Raw genomic sequence first — 21989 nt, 5'->3', positions numbered from 1 at the left:
ACTGATGTATTTTGAGAGGTGAGAACAGGAAGAGCCCCTCTAAGCTGATGCTCCCCCTGCTGTCTCTCAAGTTTTGCTTCTGCGCTCCAGGCTCCCTTAACTGTCTAAACAGGCGTTTGGGATCACGATGGGTAAGTGCTCTTGAACAAATCACCGTACAGTGGTGCCTCGCAAGACGAAATTAATCCGTTCCGCGAGTCTCTTCGTCTTGCGGTTTTTTCGTCTATTAACAGCTTAGCGACTTTAAGAAAAAGGAAACAAACTCACAAGAACTCGCAAGACGTTTCGTCTTGCGAAGCAAGCCCATAGGGAAATTCGTCTTACGGAACGACTCAAAAAACGGAAAACTCTTTCGTCTTGCGCGTTTTTCGTCTTGCGAGGCATTCGCCTTGCGAGGTACCACTGTATATTAAGAAGTGGAGAGTCAGGTGGATCTTGCAATGTGCTCCCACTGACTAGAACAAGTAGAGGGACCCCGTGACACTCAAGAGGTTGCTGGGCCAGAGCTGCCATCACCCCTGGCTGCTGGCCACCCTACTGAGAAATTGGTGCCCTTCAGAGTCTTGGGCTCCCAAGGTCCCATCCCTGGAGTTGAGAGAGGGCAGCTAGCACATGGACCTAATGCATGTTCACGTGTCTGCCTTTTCTGAGGGTTTCATGGGGTAGCCAGTGAGACTCCACCACTCCTGACTGGGGCAGAATAAGCTGGCTGCCTCTTTGTGCTGCAGAGGATTAGTGGGTGATGCAAGCAATCAAAGGCTGCATATAATTTGTTCTCCATTACAGCGCACAACCTCAAAAGATGTGCAGGTTATTCCTAGGATGTGATATATGCTGAGTGTTCACCTAGGTTGGTTTTCCATTTAGCCTTCTGAAAAGCTGTTTGGGAGGCTGTTACGAAGTGATTAAGTTTTGACATTTGTTTCATTTTTGTTTCTTCCCCCGCACCTCAAAGCTGGGGGAATGTCCTCTAGTTCCCCATAAACAGCCTCCCAAACTGACCTCAGAATTACTCTTCTCCAACAGGAGCTGGAAATCGAAAGGCTTAATGCTGTGTTGAAGCAACATGGACTTGTCGGCTAGTCCAGATAGGGCCCAACGGAGCCGGTGCCACCACGGAGAAGCTAATTGTGTTTCCATACTGTGCCATTTTGAACATACTCTTTTGTACATTCCCTTCCATGCCTAAAACAATATTCTATCCCTATTGCTTGTTAAGACTCAAGTGTTGAAAAAAAAAATCTGAAAACCAATTATTACAATCTTTAATTGTACAGCTGTACAGTTTTTAAAAAATAGCAAAAATAATTTAATAAAAGTCAAATCTGTGAAACCGGTTGGCATTGATTAGCTTCACAAAACTGCAAGTTACTATTGAAGTACCTAAAGAGGAAGGAGGATGGATGGCAGGTGAGTCAGTGGCCTTCCCCCCCAAATTCCTGGGTATGCCTGACAGAGCAATTCCTTTAGTCTAAAAAATAAAATAAAATAATAAAGCAATGTCTTACAATAAGCTTTTCCTACTTGCAGGACCATGGAAATGAATATAGGAACATGCATTGCACTTTGGAGAGTTAGTAGTTATGAAGAATGGAAAACATGAGGAAAATAAATTCGGAAGAAATATCAAGGTGTGTAGTACAATCCAAGTGTGTGTGTTGGGGGGGGGGCAGCAAAGGTGGGAACTGGAGCTTCCCAGGAGACGCAGAAGCAAAGTATAGCCATCTTGATTCACAGCTCCTTCCTTTACAATTCCCTGCAAAGATGGTGACTGTCCACGTATTACAAGAGGAGGGGAGGAATGGCTCTGTCCTGGGGGTAGGCACAGCACAGGAGTTGAGCTGTACTCCACAAAACCTCCACTGTAGCACATGATGGAAGCTGCATTTGCTGAAGGACCCCTCTCGCTCACTGCTAAACAGGATTATGGAGAGGATTTGCTGCTGTTTCCTCTAGTCCAACCCTGCCACGGCTTATTTGGGGCTCCTTTCCCCACATACTCCCTTTTCAGACATGTAGCCAGTCAATGTTTTGGAGGGATCTTTGATCCCAGTGGAAGAGTGGTTTGAAACCTGGTTCCCTCTCGCTTTGAGAAAAGGAAGGAAGGAAGAAGCAGCTCACGCTGCGACTAAACAAAAGGGAAGAAAAAGTCGAAGGGCAAGTTGGCTTCGATGGTTGGTCGTGCTTTGTAACCCGGCTCAGCAGGCGCAGAGACGTCAACAAAAGTGGCAGAGCTGAAGATCTGGATTGTTTGTTCGCTTCCTGAGTCAACCTGCAAGAGACAGGTTAGGACAGGAAATAAATGTTTCACTTCACAGAATGAATCATGCAGGTCAAATGCTGAGCTCCAAAATAAAAGAGGTTGTTGTGTCAGTGTTAGCTGGCAGAATATATATGATAAGGAGCCAAGGTCAGGAGAGCTTTAAGATCAGGACTGTGCATGTTTAGAGCACCAACTCAGTACAAAAACATTTCCTTTCCAGCTATTGGGGGTTTAGCAGCAGCTAGTTTCAGAACTGAAAGGAAGACACAACAGGGATGCTGGAGAGATAAAATGCAAGAAACACAGGGCTACTGCTGAAAATGGCAACTCTGCATCTTGTTGCCCCTGCTCCTTGTTAATATGTAGTACAATCTACCCTGAGTCCACTTCCAGCGCCACACCACTGGCTGCTCCGAGGGTACATGGCCATGGGAGAACTCACACAGGGCATGGGCACCAGCGGGCAAAGCAAGCTGTACCATGGGGAGAGGGGGGCAGTGGTTGCTTTCAGCAGCAGTCCCGTGCTGCTTGTTCAATCACATTTATTCTCCTGCTTTGCCAACATAAAAGCTCAAGGCACCTAATGAAAGAAACATGCAATGCAAAGAGGCCCAAACAGGCTAGTGGAAGTGTCCCTCCCATGCCGAATGATTGGCTGGCTGGCTTCTGGAGTGCAAAGTTGGGGAGGGGGCAGCTGGGAAAAGAGGCTGCTGAGAAGGACCTCTCTCTTTCCCCTCTCTTTCTTTTTTCCGTTCCACCCATATTTCTGAGAGTCCCTTCCTCCCTCTTTCCACTTTAGCCACAAGGAACTTGCAGGGCTCCAGCTAAAAAGGATGGCTGTGTAGCAGGTCCTCCTACAGAACCCCAGGAGTCCATAAAGCTTCCTTCCAAGCATGTTGGGGGGACTTCACCTTTAGAGCGGAAGTGCAAACAGAACCTTCAACATGCCAAGATTTCCCTTTGAGCAAGTTTCATTAGCAAGACATCTGCCTCATATACAGACATGGAACCTTGCAAATGCGAAAGCCAATTTAGTTAAAAATACACGCAAGGAGCTCCCTTCTATCACAGGAGATCACCACCCACCTGGGGCAAGGCGGCTGTCATTACCGTTGCAGTGAGACTCACGATTTTCGCCTGGGGGTTAACTAAGGAGCCATATTTAGTCCATTTAACTTCTATTTGAAATGACACGGGAATTTCACAGGTGCTCTGAAAAAGGAGACAAGACGTTTTGTTAGCTACAAGGCATCATTGGCAAAAAAGAGAGAGAACTTCAGGCTCGTTCCAGCTACCCGAAATGGATCCCCATTCCTATTTATGCTACTGAAGACCCTCCAGGATTGCAGCCGTAACATTTCCCCAGATAGAGACGGAACTTAAAATACAGGTGAAGAAGTTAGAGGGCCAAAAGTAGTAAAATTACCTCATGGCTACCCATATTGACTTAGGGCAGGGTGGGCATACTCTTACCGGTTCGGTGACGTTGTTAGAAATTTGTAGCCAGTCCAGTTCATTCTGGGGTAGAGAATCTCCAAAAGAGGCCACGTAGTCTGGGAAGTTTTGACCCTTCAGCACACTCAGGAGCGCTGGGGCCAAGAGCCTGCAGTCCGCATCCTTGGTAATTCTTTCAGAAAAGAAATTTCTGTGTCAACAGTGCTGGACGGCAACCAACTAATGAACCACTCTTCAAGAGCAGCACATAAAGGCTACTTGTGGAGCAGTCTAACCACGCCTTTCCCATCTTTGGCTATTCTACTCAATGCGACAGTGCTACTGGCAATGTAAGGCAGGGTTGTATATTTGGGGGTGGAGGGGGGAGAGAAAGAAAGCCAATAAATCACTTACACCATTCCCATTCCTCCATTTTGTCTACCTGAGTCAAAAGGTGAGTTTCATTTCTTTCAAAGTTAGCATAAATGCAAAGAGGGGGTCTGCGGTCAGTAGACTGGCAATTGCCCTAACAGTGGAAATGCAACCTTGGCTGGCAACTCAAGTTTTGCCAGAGTGACACTTTGACCAGGGGGTGGCAAGTGCCCACCCTATTGGCCAGGGCTGACCAAAGACATTTTGGTACCTGAAGCGAACCACAAAATAGCTCCCTGCCCCCAAACACACCAGGGAAGGAGTGATTGAAGATCTATACCAGAAAGATGTGGCATTTTTGGGGGAGGGTGCTGCTGAGGAGGCAGCAGATCTGGCCGCTAAAGAGAATGCAGCTGTTGCTGCAACAGCAGCAGCGGGCAATGAATTCCTGGGCTACCCAATCTGCCGCCCCTGTGGATCCAGCCACCTGAGGCATTTGCTTCACCTTGCCTCATAGGCCTGCCGGGCCTGTCCCTGGCGTGCTGGAAATCAGCTTTACAGCCACCACATCTGAAATTGTTGCAGGAGAGATCGCTCTCTCTTTCTTTTAGAAATGCCCAAGCAAAGGGTATTGGAAGGGACACAGCAGGAGGAGGGAGTAGTGTGTGTGTGTGCGCGTGAGTGAGTGAAGGAATTGTATTAGACCGTGTTTACTGAAGCAAAGTCCAAAATTCAAGATGGAGGCACCCAAGGGGCATGAAACTCTGCCACTCTGCTAAGTGAGATGCCAGCATTTTCCTTGCAACCCAACACGGTGATAAACAATTTCTTCAGTATGGAAGTAATAGGAATGGGACGTGGGTGGTGCTGGGTCTAAACCACTGAGCCTTGGGCTTCCGATCAGAAGGCCAGCGGTTCAAATCCCCGCGATGGGGTGAGCTCCCGTTGCTCAGTCACAGCTCCTGCCAACCTTGCAGTTCGAAAGCACCCCAAAAAGTGCAAGTAGATTAATAGGTACCGCTCCGGCAGGAAGATAAACGGTGTTTCCGTGTGCTGCTCTGGTTTCAGTGTTCCACTGCGCCAGAAGCAGCTTGGTCATGCTGGCCACATGACCCGGAAAAAAAGTCTGCAGACAAACGCCGGCTCCCTCGGCCTGTAAAGCGATATGAGCGCCGCAACCCCAGAGTCGTTTGTGACTGGACTTAACTGTCAGGGGTCCCTTTACCTTTTAAGAATAGGAAATGGCATTTGGCATGTCTAAGTACAAGACTGGTTTCAGCCCTTACCGTAGTTGGCATCCAGACAGCATGCTGTACCCAAACAATATTGGGGTTCTAACTCCTTCCACAGCTAAGCAATCCTGAGCAGGTGTACTCTTCATGAGGGTAAGCTGGCCAGCTTCATTTGTGCTCTGAACAATTCCAGATGTAGATTTAGAGTCAAGGGGAAACTGCACAACATCTAGAATCTGAAGGAGCGTCTCCACCTCCATCGTTCTGCCCGGACACTGAGGTCCAGCGCCGAGGGCCTTCTGGTGGTTCCCTTGCTGTGAGAAGTGAGGTTACAGGGAACCAGACAGAGGGCCTTCTCGGTAGTGGCACCCGCCCTGTGGAATGCCCTCCCAGCAGATGTCAAAAAGAAAAATAACTACCAAACTTTTAGAAGACATCTGAAGGCAGCCCTGTTTAGGGAAGTTTTTAATATTTAATGCTGTATTGTTTTTAACACTCGAGTGGCTGAGGAAACCCAGCCAGATGGGCGGGGTATAAATAATAATAATAATAATAATAATAATAATAATAATAATAATAAATCTCTGAACTGCCTTGTCACACCTTGTCAGAGCATTATTACTTGCTCCAGGTGGTGGCCATTCTTTGATCCTGGAACTTTCTAAACAGCTTGCCCAAACCCAAGCATCACCCACAAAATGATGGGGATGACGTGGCTTCTTCCAGCTCAGTGAGTTCAGAAGAGCAAAACAGGCAAAACCAAAAGAAAAAACCTTGGCCATTATCCCACTAAAACTCCCAAAACCAAAACAGCCAAGATAGTTGGCAATGCTCTGTTGTGTGTGCTGGAGTAAGACAGTTAATTCTGTGAAGACTGTCTGGCACCAGTTTCCAGTAGAAAATTTAGAAATTGCTAATTTTGTTGTATTCTTTCCCATATGGGACTACTGTCTTCTGCTCAGGATTGAACAAGTTAAAATTTCTCAGAGAAATAATCCGGTACTGATTCAGCCTTGAAAGCACGGAGCACTATGAAATGTAACTTTTTCCCAGGCAGGGACAGTTCTGCAGAGCTGTGATAAGTCATGAAAAAAGGATATCCAGCAGTCCGAAATCCAGCTTTTATTGGTAGGCCAACAACATAACCAGGGCTTCCGCTGAGACGAACAGGTTGAGTTTCTTGCTATGTGCGGAGGGGACATAAAATACAATACCACTTAATTTTCCATTAACCATTTGTGGCAAAGCAGCTAATAGGAAAAATCTCCTTCAGGATTATAGATAAATTGAATTACTGTTTTCTAAGCAGTAAACCATTTGAATAATAGAGCTCATGTTATTATTACATTGTTGCTTCAGGTACATGCAGAAGACACACAGGTATAAATGATTTTCAGAACCTATGCTTTGAAGGAAAAGAGGAACACACTGAGCGACTGAAATCCTTGTTTTTTTAAGACAGCTGTGCCCTGCCCCACCATCAGCTCTAAAATATTGTTACAAACCAGCTTCCCACAAAGTTATTAAAAATATTTTGGGAGGCTGCAACCCAAATGTTGATCTGCCAAGACTGGAAAAAGTCAGAGCATCTGTCAATAGAGGCTTGGGTTAATAAGAATCTGGGACATTGCTTGCCTGATTAAACCAAGATGATTAAATTAACGAATTTAATAAGGGCCAGAGAAGGAAGATATCAAGAAAACGGATTTGTTGAGAAGTGGAGATTATTTATTAGATACCGGGAAAAGTGTAAGATGTAATGAAAACCTATACACAATGTTGGGTGAAATACAGACTGAGCTATTATAAAGTATGTTAAGTTCTGTAAGATAAAAAAACTAGAATAATCATATGATCATCAGGACTAACATATTAGGAGGTGATTATGGATGTTTAGACAAATTAATGTGCAAAATTAACCATGCACAGAGGAGACATAGATTGGTTATTGTATGGTACGAATGCAGCCACAGTAATTGAATTTGTGTTATAATATCGTGTAACCTTTTTAAATTTTTGTTTCGTTAAATCTTTTTTGGATCTCAAAAATATTAATTTGGGAAATTACCTGAATGAAACGGATCTCAAAGGACTGCAATACAAAACGTTCCATCATGTTAATGGTCCCCAGGATCAAAGATACACCTACACTGGCAATTTCACCTGCCTCTGTGAAGGTAATAAGGTAACTTGCCTGAAATACAAAAAACAAGTAACATTTTGCAGCTTAACTAACAGGAAGGTCCACAGCTCTTTATCATTTACTAAGGGCTGCCACCTGTGCCCACTTCACTCACCAATCCTGCCAATCGCCCAAACCATGCCCCCACTCCCCTTACAGCAGGGATCAGCAAACCTTGTCAGCAGGGGGCCGGTCCACCGGCCCTCAGACCATGTGGGGGGCCGGACTATATTTTTTTGGGGGGGGGGGAATGAACGAATTGCTATGCCCCACAAATAACCCAGAGATGCATTTTACCGTATTTTTTGCTCCATAACACTCATTTTTTCCCTCCTACAAAGTAAGGGGAAATGTCTGTGCGTGTTATGGAGCGAATGCCTACGGATGGCGGGGGGATCTGCTGCAGTCGTGAGCAGAGGATCCATGGTTCCCCTTCCTTCCCTCCTACGTGGCTCGCTTTGCTCGCTTTGAAACAGCAAAGCGGGAGAAGAGCCACTGAGTGGGGAGGAGAGAGGGACAGAGAGCCTGGTTACAAAGCACGGATCCACATGGATCCTCAGGATTTTTGCACTGGGTCACCCCAAATTCACCATCAGATCACATAGCATGTCCATGGCTACAGCTTGCACCAAAAAAAATCACGCACCCACTGTTGCCTGGGGCCGCAGTGGTGCAAAAACGTGGTTACAAAGGATGGATCCACATGGATCCTCAGGATTTTTGCACTGGGCTACCCCAAACTCACCGTCAGATCTCATGTCTGTGGCTACAGCATGAACCACAAAAATCATACATCCACTGTTTCGTTTAGAATTTTTTTTTGTTTTCCTCCTCTAAAAACTATGTGTGTGTTATGGTCGGGTGCGTGTTATAGAGCGAAAAATACGGTAAATTAAAGCACACATTCTACTCATGTAAAAACACGCTGATTCCTGGACCACCTGCAGGCCAGATTTAGAAGGCGACTGAGCTGGATCCGGCCCCCGGGTCTTAGTCTGCCTACCCATGCCTTACTCTCTCCGTCGTCCTCCTCTTGATCCTGCCCCCCCCCCATGTCATACTGCCCACCTCACACCGACAACACCAATTAGGAGGGTGAGGAGAAGGGAAACAAAGAGCAGCAACAGGAGACCAAGACACTTTCTGGGGAGCTGCCGCAACCTGTCCTGACTTCTTCAGCTGTTTGCCTGGAGTCCCCTCCTGCCTCCATGTCCTCCTTCCTCAACCTCCAATGTCGCTGAAGCTGAAGAGGTGGCGTCAGTGTGAGGTGGGGAGCTCCACCAGCCTGTCACAGCTGCTCCTCCGCAGCTTGCCTGGGCCACCCACCACCTGAGCGGCTAGCCTGGGCTGCCCACCTGTTCACTTGCCTGCCCATGTCTCTCTCCTCTTCACTCTCAAATGCTGCTGTTCTGTTGTCACATGACAGTTTGCAGCACTATCATTCAGCAGCTACACAAACTGCAGTATGGCGACATCCTTACATTTTTATTATATGTAACAAGGTAAGATATCCGAGATGGGAAACCCTTTTTCAGACCAAGCGCCACACTGTCATCTGGGCAACCTTCCAGGGGAAGGCACAGGCCACCAGCTGGCAAGGTCAGAGACACAAGAGAGCAAAGCAACAAATGCAAATGTTATTTTTGTTCAGCAGGCTAGTTTCTCTCTGCTCCATCCAGGAAATCAAGAGGTCAAAGACACATTCCAGTCAGGAAAAACGCACAAGGGTATGAAGTAGGGCTGGTAAGAGGTGTGGCCTGGGTAGAGTACCCAGGGCCACATGGAGAGGCCTGGAGGGCCACTTTTGGCCCTCGAGCTTAAGACTGCCCATCCGATTTATATAGTGCCCTGGGCATACATTTCACCTCATCATGTAACAGAAACAAAATACAGGTCCTTGTCCCATACAATCCAAATATTGATGTGGGGTGGGGAACCCAGAAGGAGAAAGATGGCTGCTCGCTGAAATTTCTCCTTTACAGTGGTACCTCGGGTTACATATGCTTCAGGTTACACACTCCGCTAACCCAGAAATAGTGCTTCAGGTTAAGAATTTTGCTTCAGGATAAGAACAGAAATTGGGCTCAGGCGGTGCGGCGGCAGCAGGAGGCCCCATTAGCTAAAGTGGTGCTTCAGGTTAAGAACAGTTTCAGGTTAAGAACGGACCTCCAGAACGAATTAAGTACTTAACCCAAGGTACCACTGTATATTCTAACTGTTGCATTATTGTGAGGTTGATTTTATGTACTGTTTTGTTTTTATACTGCTATTTTATAGTTGCAAGCAGTACTGAATTCTTTTTTGGAAATATGAGGGATAGGAGTTTTTTAAGGAAAACCAAGCAAACTCAGTTCCACGTGGTTATTAGGCTTTTTCCACAGCTGAGTTGAAATTGCTTCACCATGAGGTAGGATTTTAGAATGGGCTTGATGGTTTATATTATGTTCTTAACTGTTACTATTCTTCATCCAGTGTTGTTATCAGCTGCCTTGGGCATAATCCAGTGGGAAAATGCAGAAATGAATGAAGGCACTGTCTTGAGTTTCCTGGGAGAACTCTCCAGAGCAGCCTTAGCAGAGCCTGCTCTAGACGTAACAGAGAGTCCTTTGGTTTCTGATCCTTTGAGCAAAATGGGTCCAGCTGAACCAGCTCTTCACGCCTGCTGGCAAAGTGTCTGCTATTTTATGTTCATAACTGCAAATCTAGAGGGCAGGGGGAGTTAAGCAGCTATATTTCAATGAAAGTCAGAAGGGTTGACCAAAAGGTAAGGAATAGAACAGACCACTTGTCTGCATGGCCCAACTTTTTCTTTTGATGAAGTTTGTTTACAGTTCTACATGTCACCTGGTTTCCAGAACAGAGTACAAGCCCCTTCTCCTGTCTTTTCAAGAAATGCTGAGTTGAAATGCTAACTGCACACTTACCTCCAGGACCACGTTACTGCATGACTGACCATTCAACATGGGGAGAATCAGAACATTAGTGTTCTTCAAACGAGTGCGCAGCCCCTCCGGACTCTGCACGGTTATGGCCTGAATGGTGATATTCACCTGTAAAAATACAACGGAGCAGCCTCAACAAATCCATCTGGCTGCAATCTTGTGCACAAACCAGGCAAAGAGAACTTGGCACATTCACTAAGCTTCTCAGGGCTTTATCAAGAGGAGTACCCTCTGAAAAGCACATTTGCGTGGCTGAGAAACTGACATGCAGAGCTTCCGTGGGAGAAAGCTTGGAAAGCTCTGATGTACAGGAAGGAAAGAAAACAAATCCAAAAAATGCTGAGGGGAACAAAAACACATGCAAAACCTTAGGAACATTTAGAGGAGCAAGTAGAGCAGGGAAGGCTTGAGCGCCTTTTATCCCAGAAGATTTAAGATCCCAGCGCTCCCCTCCCTGCTGACCCTTCCCTTGGAAAAGGACAGGGATGAGGAGGAGGAGGAAGAGGCTTAGATGTCACTACTTGAAGCTACGCTCCTCCTCTCTGTGACTGCCCTCCTCTTCAGAAAGATCTGCATGGGGAGATAGTAATCATCATTTTACAAAGGCGATCAGGGCACTTTTAAACAGCAACACTCCCACCAACCCAGCATGCGCTTTGCTAGCACCTTCCTCCAGAAAAGACCAGGAGGGGGTGTTGGATGCAATTGTGAAAAGGAAAGGGGAGGAGAGGCCTTGTGGCTCCAGGTTTTTGGCCCAGCCAACCAACCAACAATTGTAGACCCCTCACCATTGGTATGGCAGCTGACTCAGAGCCCCACTTAATTGGAAGGTCAATTCGAAGGCAATTAAGCCTTGATTGTAGCATCAGTGTAGTAAGAGACCATATCCAATACAAAGTGCCCACATATAAACAGCAAATCTCTCAAACAGAATAAAGAGACACTTACCACGAGTCTTGACTCTGGTGCCTAGCGGGAATAATAAAGAAGCAGCATTTTAGACACAGCTGCATTCGCTTTTGCAAAAGTAACAAGCGATTAAGCCTCCATCCCAGAATCCTCCACTAATAAAATTCAATTCTTGTTAGAGAACTTGGGGTCTTGTAAACGTAAGTTATAGTTGCCGCTACAAATGGTGCTTACTTTTATTTCTGAATAAAAAGCAGATACATGTGCAATCCTGATTTCCTACCCCACCCCTCAGTTTGTTACATGCAAAATTCCACCCTCTGGCTGGTTCCCAAAATAATCACCTACAGCCAAAACACTAGAACTGGTGTAGAGCTGCATGCTGAGGCCTGGCAGGGTGGTGCACGCATCTCCCGTGATCATCGTGTTGCATTTCACTGCCTGGTTCACAAGAAACCCTGGAGAAACCACAAAATACAAGAGAAGTGCCAAAAATATTTTTTCAGGCTACTAATAAATCCAACTGCACATCGGCGGTCAAACAAAACCACTAAAACGTTTTGCCAGCGGACAGGGAGCTTTATGTTTAGACATGCTGGCCTGTAGGTACGGTATGTTGCGATGGGCACAGAGATTCAGTAATTGATCTCCTGGTTTTTTACTGCTGTTTAACCTGTCTTGCTTTTATGCTTTTTACTTGGCATTTTACTGCAATTTAATTGATTATACTGCAGAATAATAACAGCAGCAACAACACTTATTAAGCAATATGATATATTAGTACAGTGCTGCCTCGCAAGAAGAAATTAATTCGGTCCGCGAGTCTCTTCGTCTTGCGAAGCACCTCTATTAGCGGCTTAGCGGCTATTAGCGGCTTAGAAAAAGGGGAAAAAAGGGAAAAAACTCGCAAGACGCTTTCGTCTTGTGAAGCAAGCCCATAGGGAAATTCGTCTTGCGAAGCACCTCAAAAGACGGAAAACTCTTTCGTCTAGCGAGTTTTTCGTCTTGCGAGGCATTTGTCTTGCGGGGCACCACTGTAGTGGTAATAATGATATTATTTGTTGTGAAACAACCTGTGATCTTTGGACGAAGGGCAGTATACAAATTTAATAAACAATAAACAAAAATACTTGTTAGCTGCCTTGAGCGCCATCTGGTGGACAGGCAGGTTACATATTTACAAAGTTAAGCAATATTTGTTGTTGTTCAGATAAAGCCCAAATAGCAGGGTAGAAAGAGCCAGGAAAGGACAGCACATAATCTCTGACCTGCAGGGTTACCGTGGGTACACCAGGCGAGGAAGAGAGGAGCAGGGAGACTTAGAAACCCATCTGATGTCTGTATGGGATCGTTATACTGTCAACAAAAAACACAGGCGGTTTCATTTTGAACTATAACCACCTCCCTTCCCAGCTGGTAATGCCAAGAACCTTGGGACATTAAGGATATGGTGCTTGAGTTTGCTTGCTTTTCCCTTTCCCTCCACATCCCTTTTCCTCAGATGCTGTGTCTTTTTAGACTGTAAGCCTAAAAAGAAACTGTGCTATTTTCACTGATATGTAAGCCACTCTGAAAGTCTGGCTAAAGAGCTTTCTTTGAATAAATAATTAACAAAATGGGTGTACACATGTACCTCCCCACTTTACCTTGTACTTGCTGGTACTGTTTGTACTTGTAGCCTGCCGGGTGTCCAACTCATCCACCAGTGCAAGGTTGTTTTCAATACCAAAGGTATTGTCGCCAAATTCTTGAAGCAACCTATCAAAATTGTGCATCGTAGGTATTTCTGGGGCTTGGAACGATAAGGCAGCTTTGTCTGGGGGTGGGTAGAGAAGAAAAAGCGCTTCAATGTAGTACATTTAACTGAATTTTGGAGTTTATTTTTACAGTGGTACCTCGGGTTACATATGCTTCAGGTTACATACGCTTCAGGTTACACACTCCGCTAACCCAGAAGTAGTGCTTCAGGTTAAGAACTTTGCTTCAGGATATGAACAGAAATTGTGCTCCGGCGGCATGGCAGCAGCAGGAGGCCCCATTAGCTAAAGTGGTGCTTCAGGTTAAGGACAGTTTCAGGTTAAGAACGGACCTCCGGAACGAATTAAGTACTTAACCCGAGGTACCACTGTACTGAACTTTTGGGACTCATGGAAGTTCTTCCCAAGTCTGGGATTGTACAGGAAAAATGCCAACACATATTGGGGCAACAAGGTTGGAAACAGGGTAGAGACTACTTTAAGAGCATGTGTAAATGGCCATTGAGACCATGCTATGGACCAACCCATAAGGGGAAGAAAATTGACTACGCCTATCAGAGGCGCCGAGTTGCACCCAACATTTGGGGGGGGGGGCATTGTGCATGCATGACATCACGTGCGTGCCACCCCAACCCAACCAGGCTGACTTGGCCCGCCATCCCCCAACTGCCCACTTCCTTGGAGGAGCGTCTCCACCCCTATCGTTCAGCCCGGACACTGAGATCCAGCACCGAGGGCCTTCTGGCAGTTCCCTCATTGCGAGAAGTGAGGTTACATGGAACCAGACAGAGGGCCTTTTCAGTAGTGGCGCCTGCCCTGTGGAACACCCTTCCTTCAGATGTGAAGGAAATAAGCAGCTATCTTCTCTTTAAAAGACATCTGAAGGCAGCCCTCTTCAGGGAAGTTTTTAATATTTAACACTGTACTGTTTTTAACACTTGATTGGGAGCCGCCCAGAGTGGCTGGGGAGACTCAGCCAGATGGGCGGGGTATAAATAATAAATTATTATTATTATTATTTGTTCACTGCCATGAGACTGAGGCTGCCTCAGCAAGGCCACCTCCTCCCCCTCTGCCGAAGCGCTTTAGTGCAGAAGGCGCCTTAGTGATAATGAAAAGGACGCACCAGGGAGAAGACACTTCGCCCCACCACGTCCCTGGCAGAGATCACTAGCACACCTTCCCAGGTGGAGCCCTGGTGATCATCAAAAGGATGTGCCAGGGCGAACCGGCTCCCTGGCGGAGATCGCCAGCACAGCTTTGACGAAGGCGCTCTGGTGATCGTCAAAGGAACATGCCGGCATGAAGGCCCCTCAACACTGAGGAGGCCCAAGACATCTTGGCCCACAGGAGCTGGCCCACCTGAGCCCTATAAATGTACAGAGAGCAGGAATAGTGATGTCCAGGAGACACGTTAACAGGGGCTGGAAGACTAGAGCAGAAACCAATGACATACACTCAGGTGTATTTGGCTGCTTTTAGCTTTTGTTACCAACTTCAAGTCTTCAGGACGGGGCGATATTCAGATGTTAGTCGTACTCAAGAGTTGACACATTGAAATTAAGTAAATTTATGTTGGGTATCACCCTACAGAATGGGGGTGGGGACCTGTGGCCTTCCAAACAGCTGCTAGACACTGACCCATAAGCTCCAGCTAGCATGGCCAATAGTCATGAAAGCTGAAGTCCAGAAGCATCTGGAGGGCTAGTTTCCCAACCCTGCTCTAAATCCCTCTAAACTAATTCAACTGTATTAATGAAATACTTATTTTATTATTTAAAGTATTTTTTTCTTAATTTTTCAACAAAAATAACACAAATAAAAAACAAACGAACAATAAACACTTTAAAAAGATTTTTAAAGCCCCCCTTCATTTACATACTGAAGGCAGTTTGCAAGAAGCAAGAAGTATTGAGGGGTGCTTTTTGGTAAGTACCGTATTTTTCACTCTATAAGACGCACCAGACCACAAGACGCACCTAGTTTTTGGAGGAGGAAAACAAGAAAAAAAATATTCTGAATCTCAGAAGCCAGAACAGCAAGAGGGATCGCTGCGCAGTGAAAGCAGCAATCCCTCTTGCTGTTCTGGCTTCTGTGATAGCTGCTCAGCCTGCATTCGCTCCATAAGACGCACACACATTTCCCCTTACTTTTTAGGAGGGAAAAAGTGAGTCTTATAGAGCAAAAAATGCGGTAGTTTACCGCTTTCTGTAAGGTACCTTTGAAGGATTTGTATTTTGAAAGGCAGTATATAATAAAATAATTGGGATAAATTATAGGGGCAAAAATATAAAACAGTAAAATAACATTGCCATAATACACAGAGGCATCTAAAGACAAACGGAGCAGACTAAGGAAGAGCCAACTATACACTTTAAAGTGTCTTGGAGGAAGTTCTGACACACTGCGAGAAAATGACTGTATTGCTGGCAAAGGAATTCCACAGAGAAAGTATGAAGTTGGAGATTAGTGAGTGGCACATTGTATGTCTCCCTTTCATCCTCTCTCCACCGTGTGTGTGTGTGCGCACGCGCGCACACACACACACACATGACAGGCTTCTTCTTTCTCTCTTCATCTCAACCCTCAACACAAGGCCTTTGAAGAATCAACCAGACAAGAGGTTCCTGCCCGACTTGGCTCTACTTACTGTTGGTGGACTGAATACAGAAAATGCTGGGGTTGACCTTGTCGGCTAATTGAAAGATCCTCTCTGGAGGATGCGCTGTTGGATCTATTGAATAGAGAGCTTCTTGCTGCTTGCAGAGATGCCTGTCACCTCTGCAGGGGAAACAAACATGAAAATTAAAGCTAAAAAAACCAAACAAACCTCTTTTCACATAAGACATCCTTATAACAAAGGGCAGGAGCAGCCCACGGAATGCTTTTGGTACCAGACATGACACTGCAGCAACCATGTGCTATTATAGCTCACCACTCAAGCCTCAGACACTAAAAACAAGGCATATAAATGATAAAGATAATTTATTGCAAATGATTCTGGGGCAAGGGTCTACAACAGCTGGAGACCCTTACTGATATCATGCAACAATATCAAATCATACAAAGGAGATTAACAAGGAATATTAGATACAGTTCAATAGATTTTCAAGCTGCAACCTTCCTTTGGAGTGATATTATCTGCTTATATATGTATATTCCTTTTTAGCCCTATGAAAATACAACTGTTAAAAGTAATGAATGGTTTCCTGTATGAGACAAAGGAAAGCTTTCTATTTACTAGAAGTGTAAATGCACGGCCACCTCTGAACAGCAGCAGAAGCCAAAGTGGAACAAACTGCAGGGGCCTTAGTTGTCTCTCTGGAGAATTCCTGATCCCCTTTTTTCTGCCACCCAAAAAGCAGGTGTGTTAAGAGAGAGCGGAGGCGGTTTCACCCCAGCGTCTCACAGGGCCTGGGCCAATGCAGCTTGTTCCTCCCTCCACTTTTCAACATCATATTGAGATGTTTGGCTGGTGATACACTGCAATGTTGAAAAGCTGGTATTGCCCAGCCCTACTCTGCTGAGGGCTAGATTCAAATCCTGGATCAGTCACATAGGCTTGAGTCAATCTTTTGTCTCACCTGATACATGTGATTACTGCTATGACCAATGAGAATGGAGCTCAGCCTCTGAAGAATTTAACAGAAACAGTGAGAGCACATTATAGGTCAGCTCCCCCGGTAGCGGCTTCAACCGCCACCTCTATCGTTCGTTTTAAGCTTAGGTTTCTAATTTTTCCTTAGTTCCAACTTGTATTTATTGTTAATAAGTGATTATCGGTAAGAAGAATGTCAATGCAAGGAGGTGTTTGCATACAGTGCCTGACATTTTAGCAGCACTTTCCAGAGGGAACAGCACAGAACGTAAACACATGTGATTTGCCTCTCTACTGGCAAGGCCACATTTCTTTTCAGAACAGAAAATTCATCTAAAATTCAATACATTTTTGCTTTGCTGTCTCTAAGAGCTCTGAAAGTACCTGAACGTGGGTGGCAATCAGCAATGTGGGCCAGAACAATGGCAAGCATCAATCCCAGTGATGGGGTGATTCATTTCCCACAGAGCTGGAAATAAGCCCTCACAGTGAGATTGGGCTGATGTATAGAGATGGGAATAGTTTGATAAGGGTGGCCTTTTGTCCCCAGAATTCACAGTTATTTCAAGCAATCTTCTTCTTTAAAAAAAAAAAAGTGAACAAAACTGGTGTTTCAAGCCCTGAATGCTGCAATAAAAACTTGCTGGCATATTTGTATTCAACAAAAATGCCACCAACCAGCCTGGCTTTATTTGGTTGTCTCATTCACAACATACAAAAATACCAGAGGCATAAACAGCTGTTAAGAGGAAAGCAGCTAGATTGCCTAGAGAAAGAAAACCAGAGCAAAGCTCCCCATGCAAAATATGTGGTGCTTTAATAAGACAGAGCGGGGGCAGCAGTGGGACACGAATAGCACATGCTGTATACATAAATGCATCCTTACAAAAGATCCCTTGATGGGTAGATAATTATCCTTCCGGTATGGAGATATGAAAAGCATTGCTACGCTTCTTTTAATTAATTCTAGGATATCAAAGCCAGGAATTTTGTGCTGGATTTTGTGCAATTGATCACATAGCAGAAACGCACAACTCGGCATATTCAGAGAACATCATTTGGCACTTTACAGTGAGTTTGTGGCTTTAACACCTGCAAGGCTAGCTTGAAAAACTGTGGGTAACGGTCAGCAACATCCTAGAAGTCAGAAAAGGGGTTGAGAAGGCAAGATAGTTCTTTTCTTGGCTAGTAGAAGTTTGGCAACATTACCGTATGTGAGCAAACTCAGCTATACTTGCTCAGTTTCTATAATCTACTCCTCTTAGCCAATAGCCTGGATTGCCTTCTTGTGAAAAATGGCTTTTCCTTTTCAACACAGCCCTGTTAATAAATACCCCAGGAAAAAAAAGCTTTCTTCTGATTCAAATATTTTTTACTCCGCTCTTCAGCTGAAAAAGGCCCCCCGAGATTTTTAAAAAGACAATGAGAAAAATATTTCAGCCCAACAGATATACAAAATCCATATTTTCTGTCTCAAGCACCATTTATTAATATCTAAACTAAAATAAAAGTATTTTATTTGAATACTATTAAAATAAAAGTTCCTGAATGGAAAGCGGGGGGGGGGGTCAATTCAAACATGAAGCTTCTTACTCTTATGGGGCTGTACCACCTCAGAATACTCAGAGGGACACATCTCCATTTCAAAACCACTGTATATGGAACGCTCATCCATCAGAGAGACTGATGTGCTGACCTTTCACATTCATGCACATTCTGATGTGGGGAAGCTTCTAGAGAAATCACCTCCCCCCAAGTATTTTGGGGTGGTACAGTGCTACAAAGCCATGTTCAAAACCGCATATTTGAACCAGCTCTTCTTTCCATTCCGCTCAGAAGCTGCATTACACTGGGGTTACAGTCTGGTTTTTAGGCAGACATGCCCATATTCTGAGGCTGTACTGCAGCACAGACCCTTCTTGAACTTATGAATCTGTTCAAAGTTGCATCTTTATATTTCAAGCCATGAAGCATGTGCAAGCACTTACGTGACAACAGGAACTGAACACATAGTGAAGAGGTTGAAATCTGCAGCAGTGCATATGGGGTCACAGCAACAATTTACATCACACTGGTCCACCAGGAGGTCACAGGCACACAACTCGGCCACTGAAAACAAACAGGTTTTCACAAATAGTACTGAATGTTAAACCTCACGGGGGGGGGGGGCAAGGAAGTCCCTCTTCCAGGCGCAATACTGGATACGGCCCAACTACTTTCTTCTATTATATACAGAGCCACAAAACCAGAAGGTTTAAAGGACTTGCTTTCATGCATAGTCTCTCAAAATCTTCTTCTCCATATTCATGCAGCTTATTGTGTGCATTTTAATACTAGTAATTTGTGTTTATATGAATGAACAATAAGGGGGCAGAAATACTGAAATGGGGATACTGAAATAGGGTCACACTTAAATAAATGAACTTGACCTAATTATGACTTAGCTGGCTGCATCCCCGTTGTTTTAAAGATATTTAATGCTTTTGGTTTCCAATGGGCTTGCTTTTTGGTATCTAATTTTAAAACAGCTCTGCATAATCTGCTGTGCTGCTCATCCACACTGAGAAGAGCCCACCAGAGCAAACCAAAAGGTCCACCTGGTTCTTCATCCTTCCATCCGTGGCAGAGAGCAACCAGCTGCATGCACTTGCAATAGGTACCTGAAGCCGCATGTCCCTCCAACACCTATCAAAATGCAGAGCAATGCTGCTTCTGAGCAGCAGGGGCTGAACTTGTGCAATACATGTGTATAAGAAATTAAGCAAAGATCTATCATAACAGTGATAATCTAAACTGGAAATGTAAACAAAAGGAGGGTACCTTTTATCATATGTGGTGGACCTGCCCCAAGGTGAAAGACTTCTGGGAGAAGATTTATAATGAATTGAAAAAAATGTTGAAATATATATCTATTAAGAAACCAGAGGCCTTTCTTCTTGGAATAACAGGTTTAGAATTGCCCAAGAAAGATGTTAAACTGTTTTTGTATGCCACAACTGCAGCACGAATTTTGTTAGCTAAGAATTGGAAAACACAAGGAGTCCCTATAGTGGAGGAATGGCAGATGAAGATGATGGATTTTTCGGAGCTAGCAGACCTGACTGGAAGAGTCCACGACCAGGAGGAAGAGGAGTACCAGGAGGAATGGATGAAATTCAAAGACTATTTACCGTATTTTTCGCCCCTTATGGTGCACCGGCCCATAGGACATACCTAGTTTTCTGGGGGGGGGGGGAATAAAGAAAAAAAATTATCCCCCCCCCAGGCACGGGGCTGGGGCGGGAAGCTGTCCCCCGAGCTTGCTTCTCCCGCCGCCAGCCTTCAAACCAGGTCAGGGGACAGCGGGAAAGGCGTGCTGCGCCTCTCCCGCTGTCCCCCGAGTTTGCGGGGCTAGCGACGGGGAGGAGCATGCTTCTCCCGCCTCCAGCCTTCTAACCAAGTCGGGGGACAGCGGGAAAGGCGTGCCGCGCCTCTCCCACTATCCCCCGAGTTTGCGGAGCTGGAGACGGGGAGGAGCAGGCTTCTCCCACCGCCAGCCTCCAAACCAGGTCGGGGGACAGCGGGATGGCGGCGTTCTGACCCCTCTCGCTCTCCAGGCTTCAGCGAAAGCCTGCATTCGCCCCATAGTACGCACACACATTTCCCCTTCATTTTTGGAGGGGGAAAAGTGCGTCCTATAGGGTGAAAAATACGGTAGTTAAATATGTTAAGATAATTTAATTGGAAAAACTTGCAAATACCAGATAGGTCATGTTAGAGATTAATATGTTTAAAGTTAAAATACAAAGAAAAAGATATGCTAAGTGATTAAGTTAATTTTATGAGAAAATTGGTTTTGGAAAACTGTTATAATGATATACACTGAAATTCACCTGGGGGAATTCGAGGAAGTCACTTAACCATGTTACTAAGATTGGTTTATATACAGTTGAAATTTATGTTTGTTTGTTTAAATTTTTTTGGAAAATTGATTTTAAAAAATTGAAAAAAATACACGTGTATAAGAACATCAGAACTGCACCACTGACGGGGCCAGAAGTCCGCACTGCTCAGCATCCTACTTTGAACAGCGACTACGACGGAGACCTCCAGGAAACTGGGCACGTAGAGACGCCCGTCTGTCGAGCCTGCGCTGCGGTTCCGAGGCAGACTCCCCCTGTATCTGGAGGCTCCATTTAGCCGCCGGGCCTACCGCCTCTTCCCTTTCCTACCCTCCCCACATCGCTCATGGCGGGGCTGGGGGCTCACCGTCGGTCACAGGCGCGGGCCACGGACCAGGTCGGGGAGTCGTTCCGGGGTCCGGCAGCTCCGAAGGGACGGGCACCCCCGCCGCGTCTGTCGGACTGGGCTTGCTGCTGGCGGGGCCCGGGTCGGAAGTCCACGCAGGGCTGCTGTCGGGGCCCGGACTAAGGGAGGCCTGGCCGGGGCTAGGGGTCGGGTGAGGCGGGGTCCCCGCTGTCGGCGCCCCCGACGTGGCCTCATCCCAGCCGGTCGGGGGCTCCGAGGGGGCCGCGCTCGCCGGCGCGTCCGTGGACGAGGACAGCGGCAGGAGAAGGCAGGCCGCGAGGAGCCCCGGGAAGAACCGCAGCGGCGACCCGGAGCCCATCCCGCCTCCCCGTGAGGCCGCCGCGGCCTAGGCAACGGCGGACGCCCGCCGGGCGGTAGCTATGGAGACGGCGCAAGGCACGACGGGAGCCTCGCCAAATCCCGCTGCAGACTTGAAGCCGGCGGCGGCTGCCCCAATCGCTTCGGGTAGAACAGCGCCGCCCCCGAGGCATCTTGGGAAGGAAATGCAAGCATGGCGCTGTTGCTGTGGCAACGACCTTGAGGCCCAATGTTGTTTTTTAGTCGTGTCCGACTCTTGGTGACCCCATGGACCAGAGCACGCCAGGCACTCCTGTCTTCCACTGCCTCCCCCAGTTTGGTCAGACTCATGTTTGTAGCTTCGAGAACACTGTCCCACCATCCCGTTCTCTGCCTTCCCCTTCTCCTTGTGCCCTCCATCTTCCCCAACATCAGGGTCTTCTCCAGGGAGTCTTCTCTTCTCATGAGGTGGCCAAAGTCTTGGAGCCTCAGCTTCAGGATCTGTCCTTCCAGTGAGCACTCAGGGCTGATTTCCTTCAGAATGGAGAGGTTTGATCTTCTTGCAGTCCATGGGACTCTCAAGAGTCTCCTCCAGCACCATAATTCAAAAGCATCAATTCTTGGCAATAAGCCTCCTTTATGGTCACTTCCGTACATCACTACTGGGAAAACCAGAGCTTTAACTATACGGACCTTTGTTGGCAAGGTGACATCTC

General features: G+C 46.2%; 2 protein-coding genes across 5 annotated transcripts in view; one reads left to right on the top strand and one right to left on the bottom strand.

Moving 5' to 3' along the window:
- Nucleotides 1-1333, top strand: part of HVCN1 (hydrogen voltage gated channel 1) — a 33317-nt gene extending 31984 nt beyond the window's left edge. For all 3 annotated transcript variants that reach the window (XM_083753443.1, XM_083753441.1, XM_083753442.1), the window contains exon 6: nucleotides 1027-1333. In XM_083753443.1, coding sequence (XP_083609569.1) covers nucleotides 1027-1083 — 57 coding nt within the window. In that variant the 3' untranslated portion in view covers nucleotides 1084-1333. The remainder of the gene's footprint in view (nucleotides 1-1026) is intronic.
- Nucleotides 1244-21460, bottom strand: TCTN1 (tectonic family member 1). 2 transcript variants are annotated; one of them, XM_083753271.1, is made up of 14 exons: nucleotides 20938-21460; nucleotides 18678-18798; nucleotides 15742-15872; nucleotides 12981-13150; nucleotides 12603-12690; nucleotides 11683-11792; nucleotides 11374-11394; nucleotides 10408-10533; nucleotides 7370-7495; nucleotides 6402-6484; nucleotides 5356-5496; nucleotides 3737-3890; nucleotides 3350-3475; nucleotides 1244-2272 (listed from the first exon to the last, which is right to left on the bottom strand). In XM_083753271.1, the coding sequence occupies exons 1-14, from the start codon at nucleotides 21293-21295 to the stop codon at nucleotides 2129-2131; spliced, it is 1899 nt and encodes a 632-aa protein (XP_083609397.1). In that variant the 5' UTR covers nucleotides 21296-21460; the 3' UTR covers nucleotides 1244-2128. The 2 variants fall into 2 exon arrangements, with proteins under 2 accessions (XP_083609397.1, XP_083609398.1); XM_083753272.1 differs by lacking the exon at nucleotides 3350-3475 and having other exon boundaries at nucleotides 20938-21402.
- Between the last annotated feature and the right edge of the window lie 529 nt (nucleotides 21461-21989).

Source organism: Podarcis gaigeae (assembly GCF_964106915.1).
Source record: "Podarcis gaigeae genome assembly, chromosome: 8".
Lineage (NCBI taxonomy): Eukaryota > Metazoa > Chordata > Lepidosauria > Squamata > Lacertidae > Podarcis > Podarcis gaigeae.
This window is presented reverse-complemented; position numbering and strand designations above follow the sequence as displayed.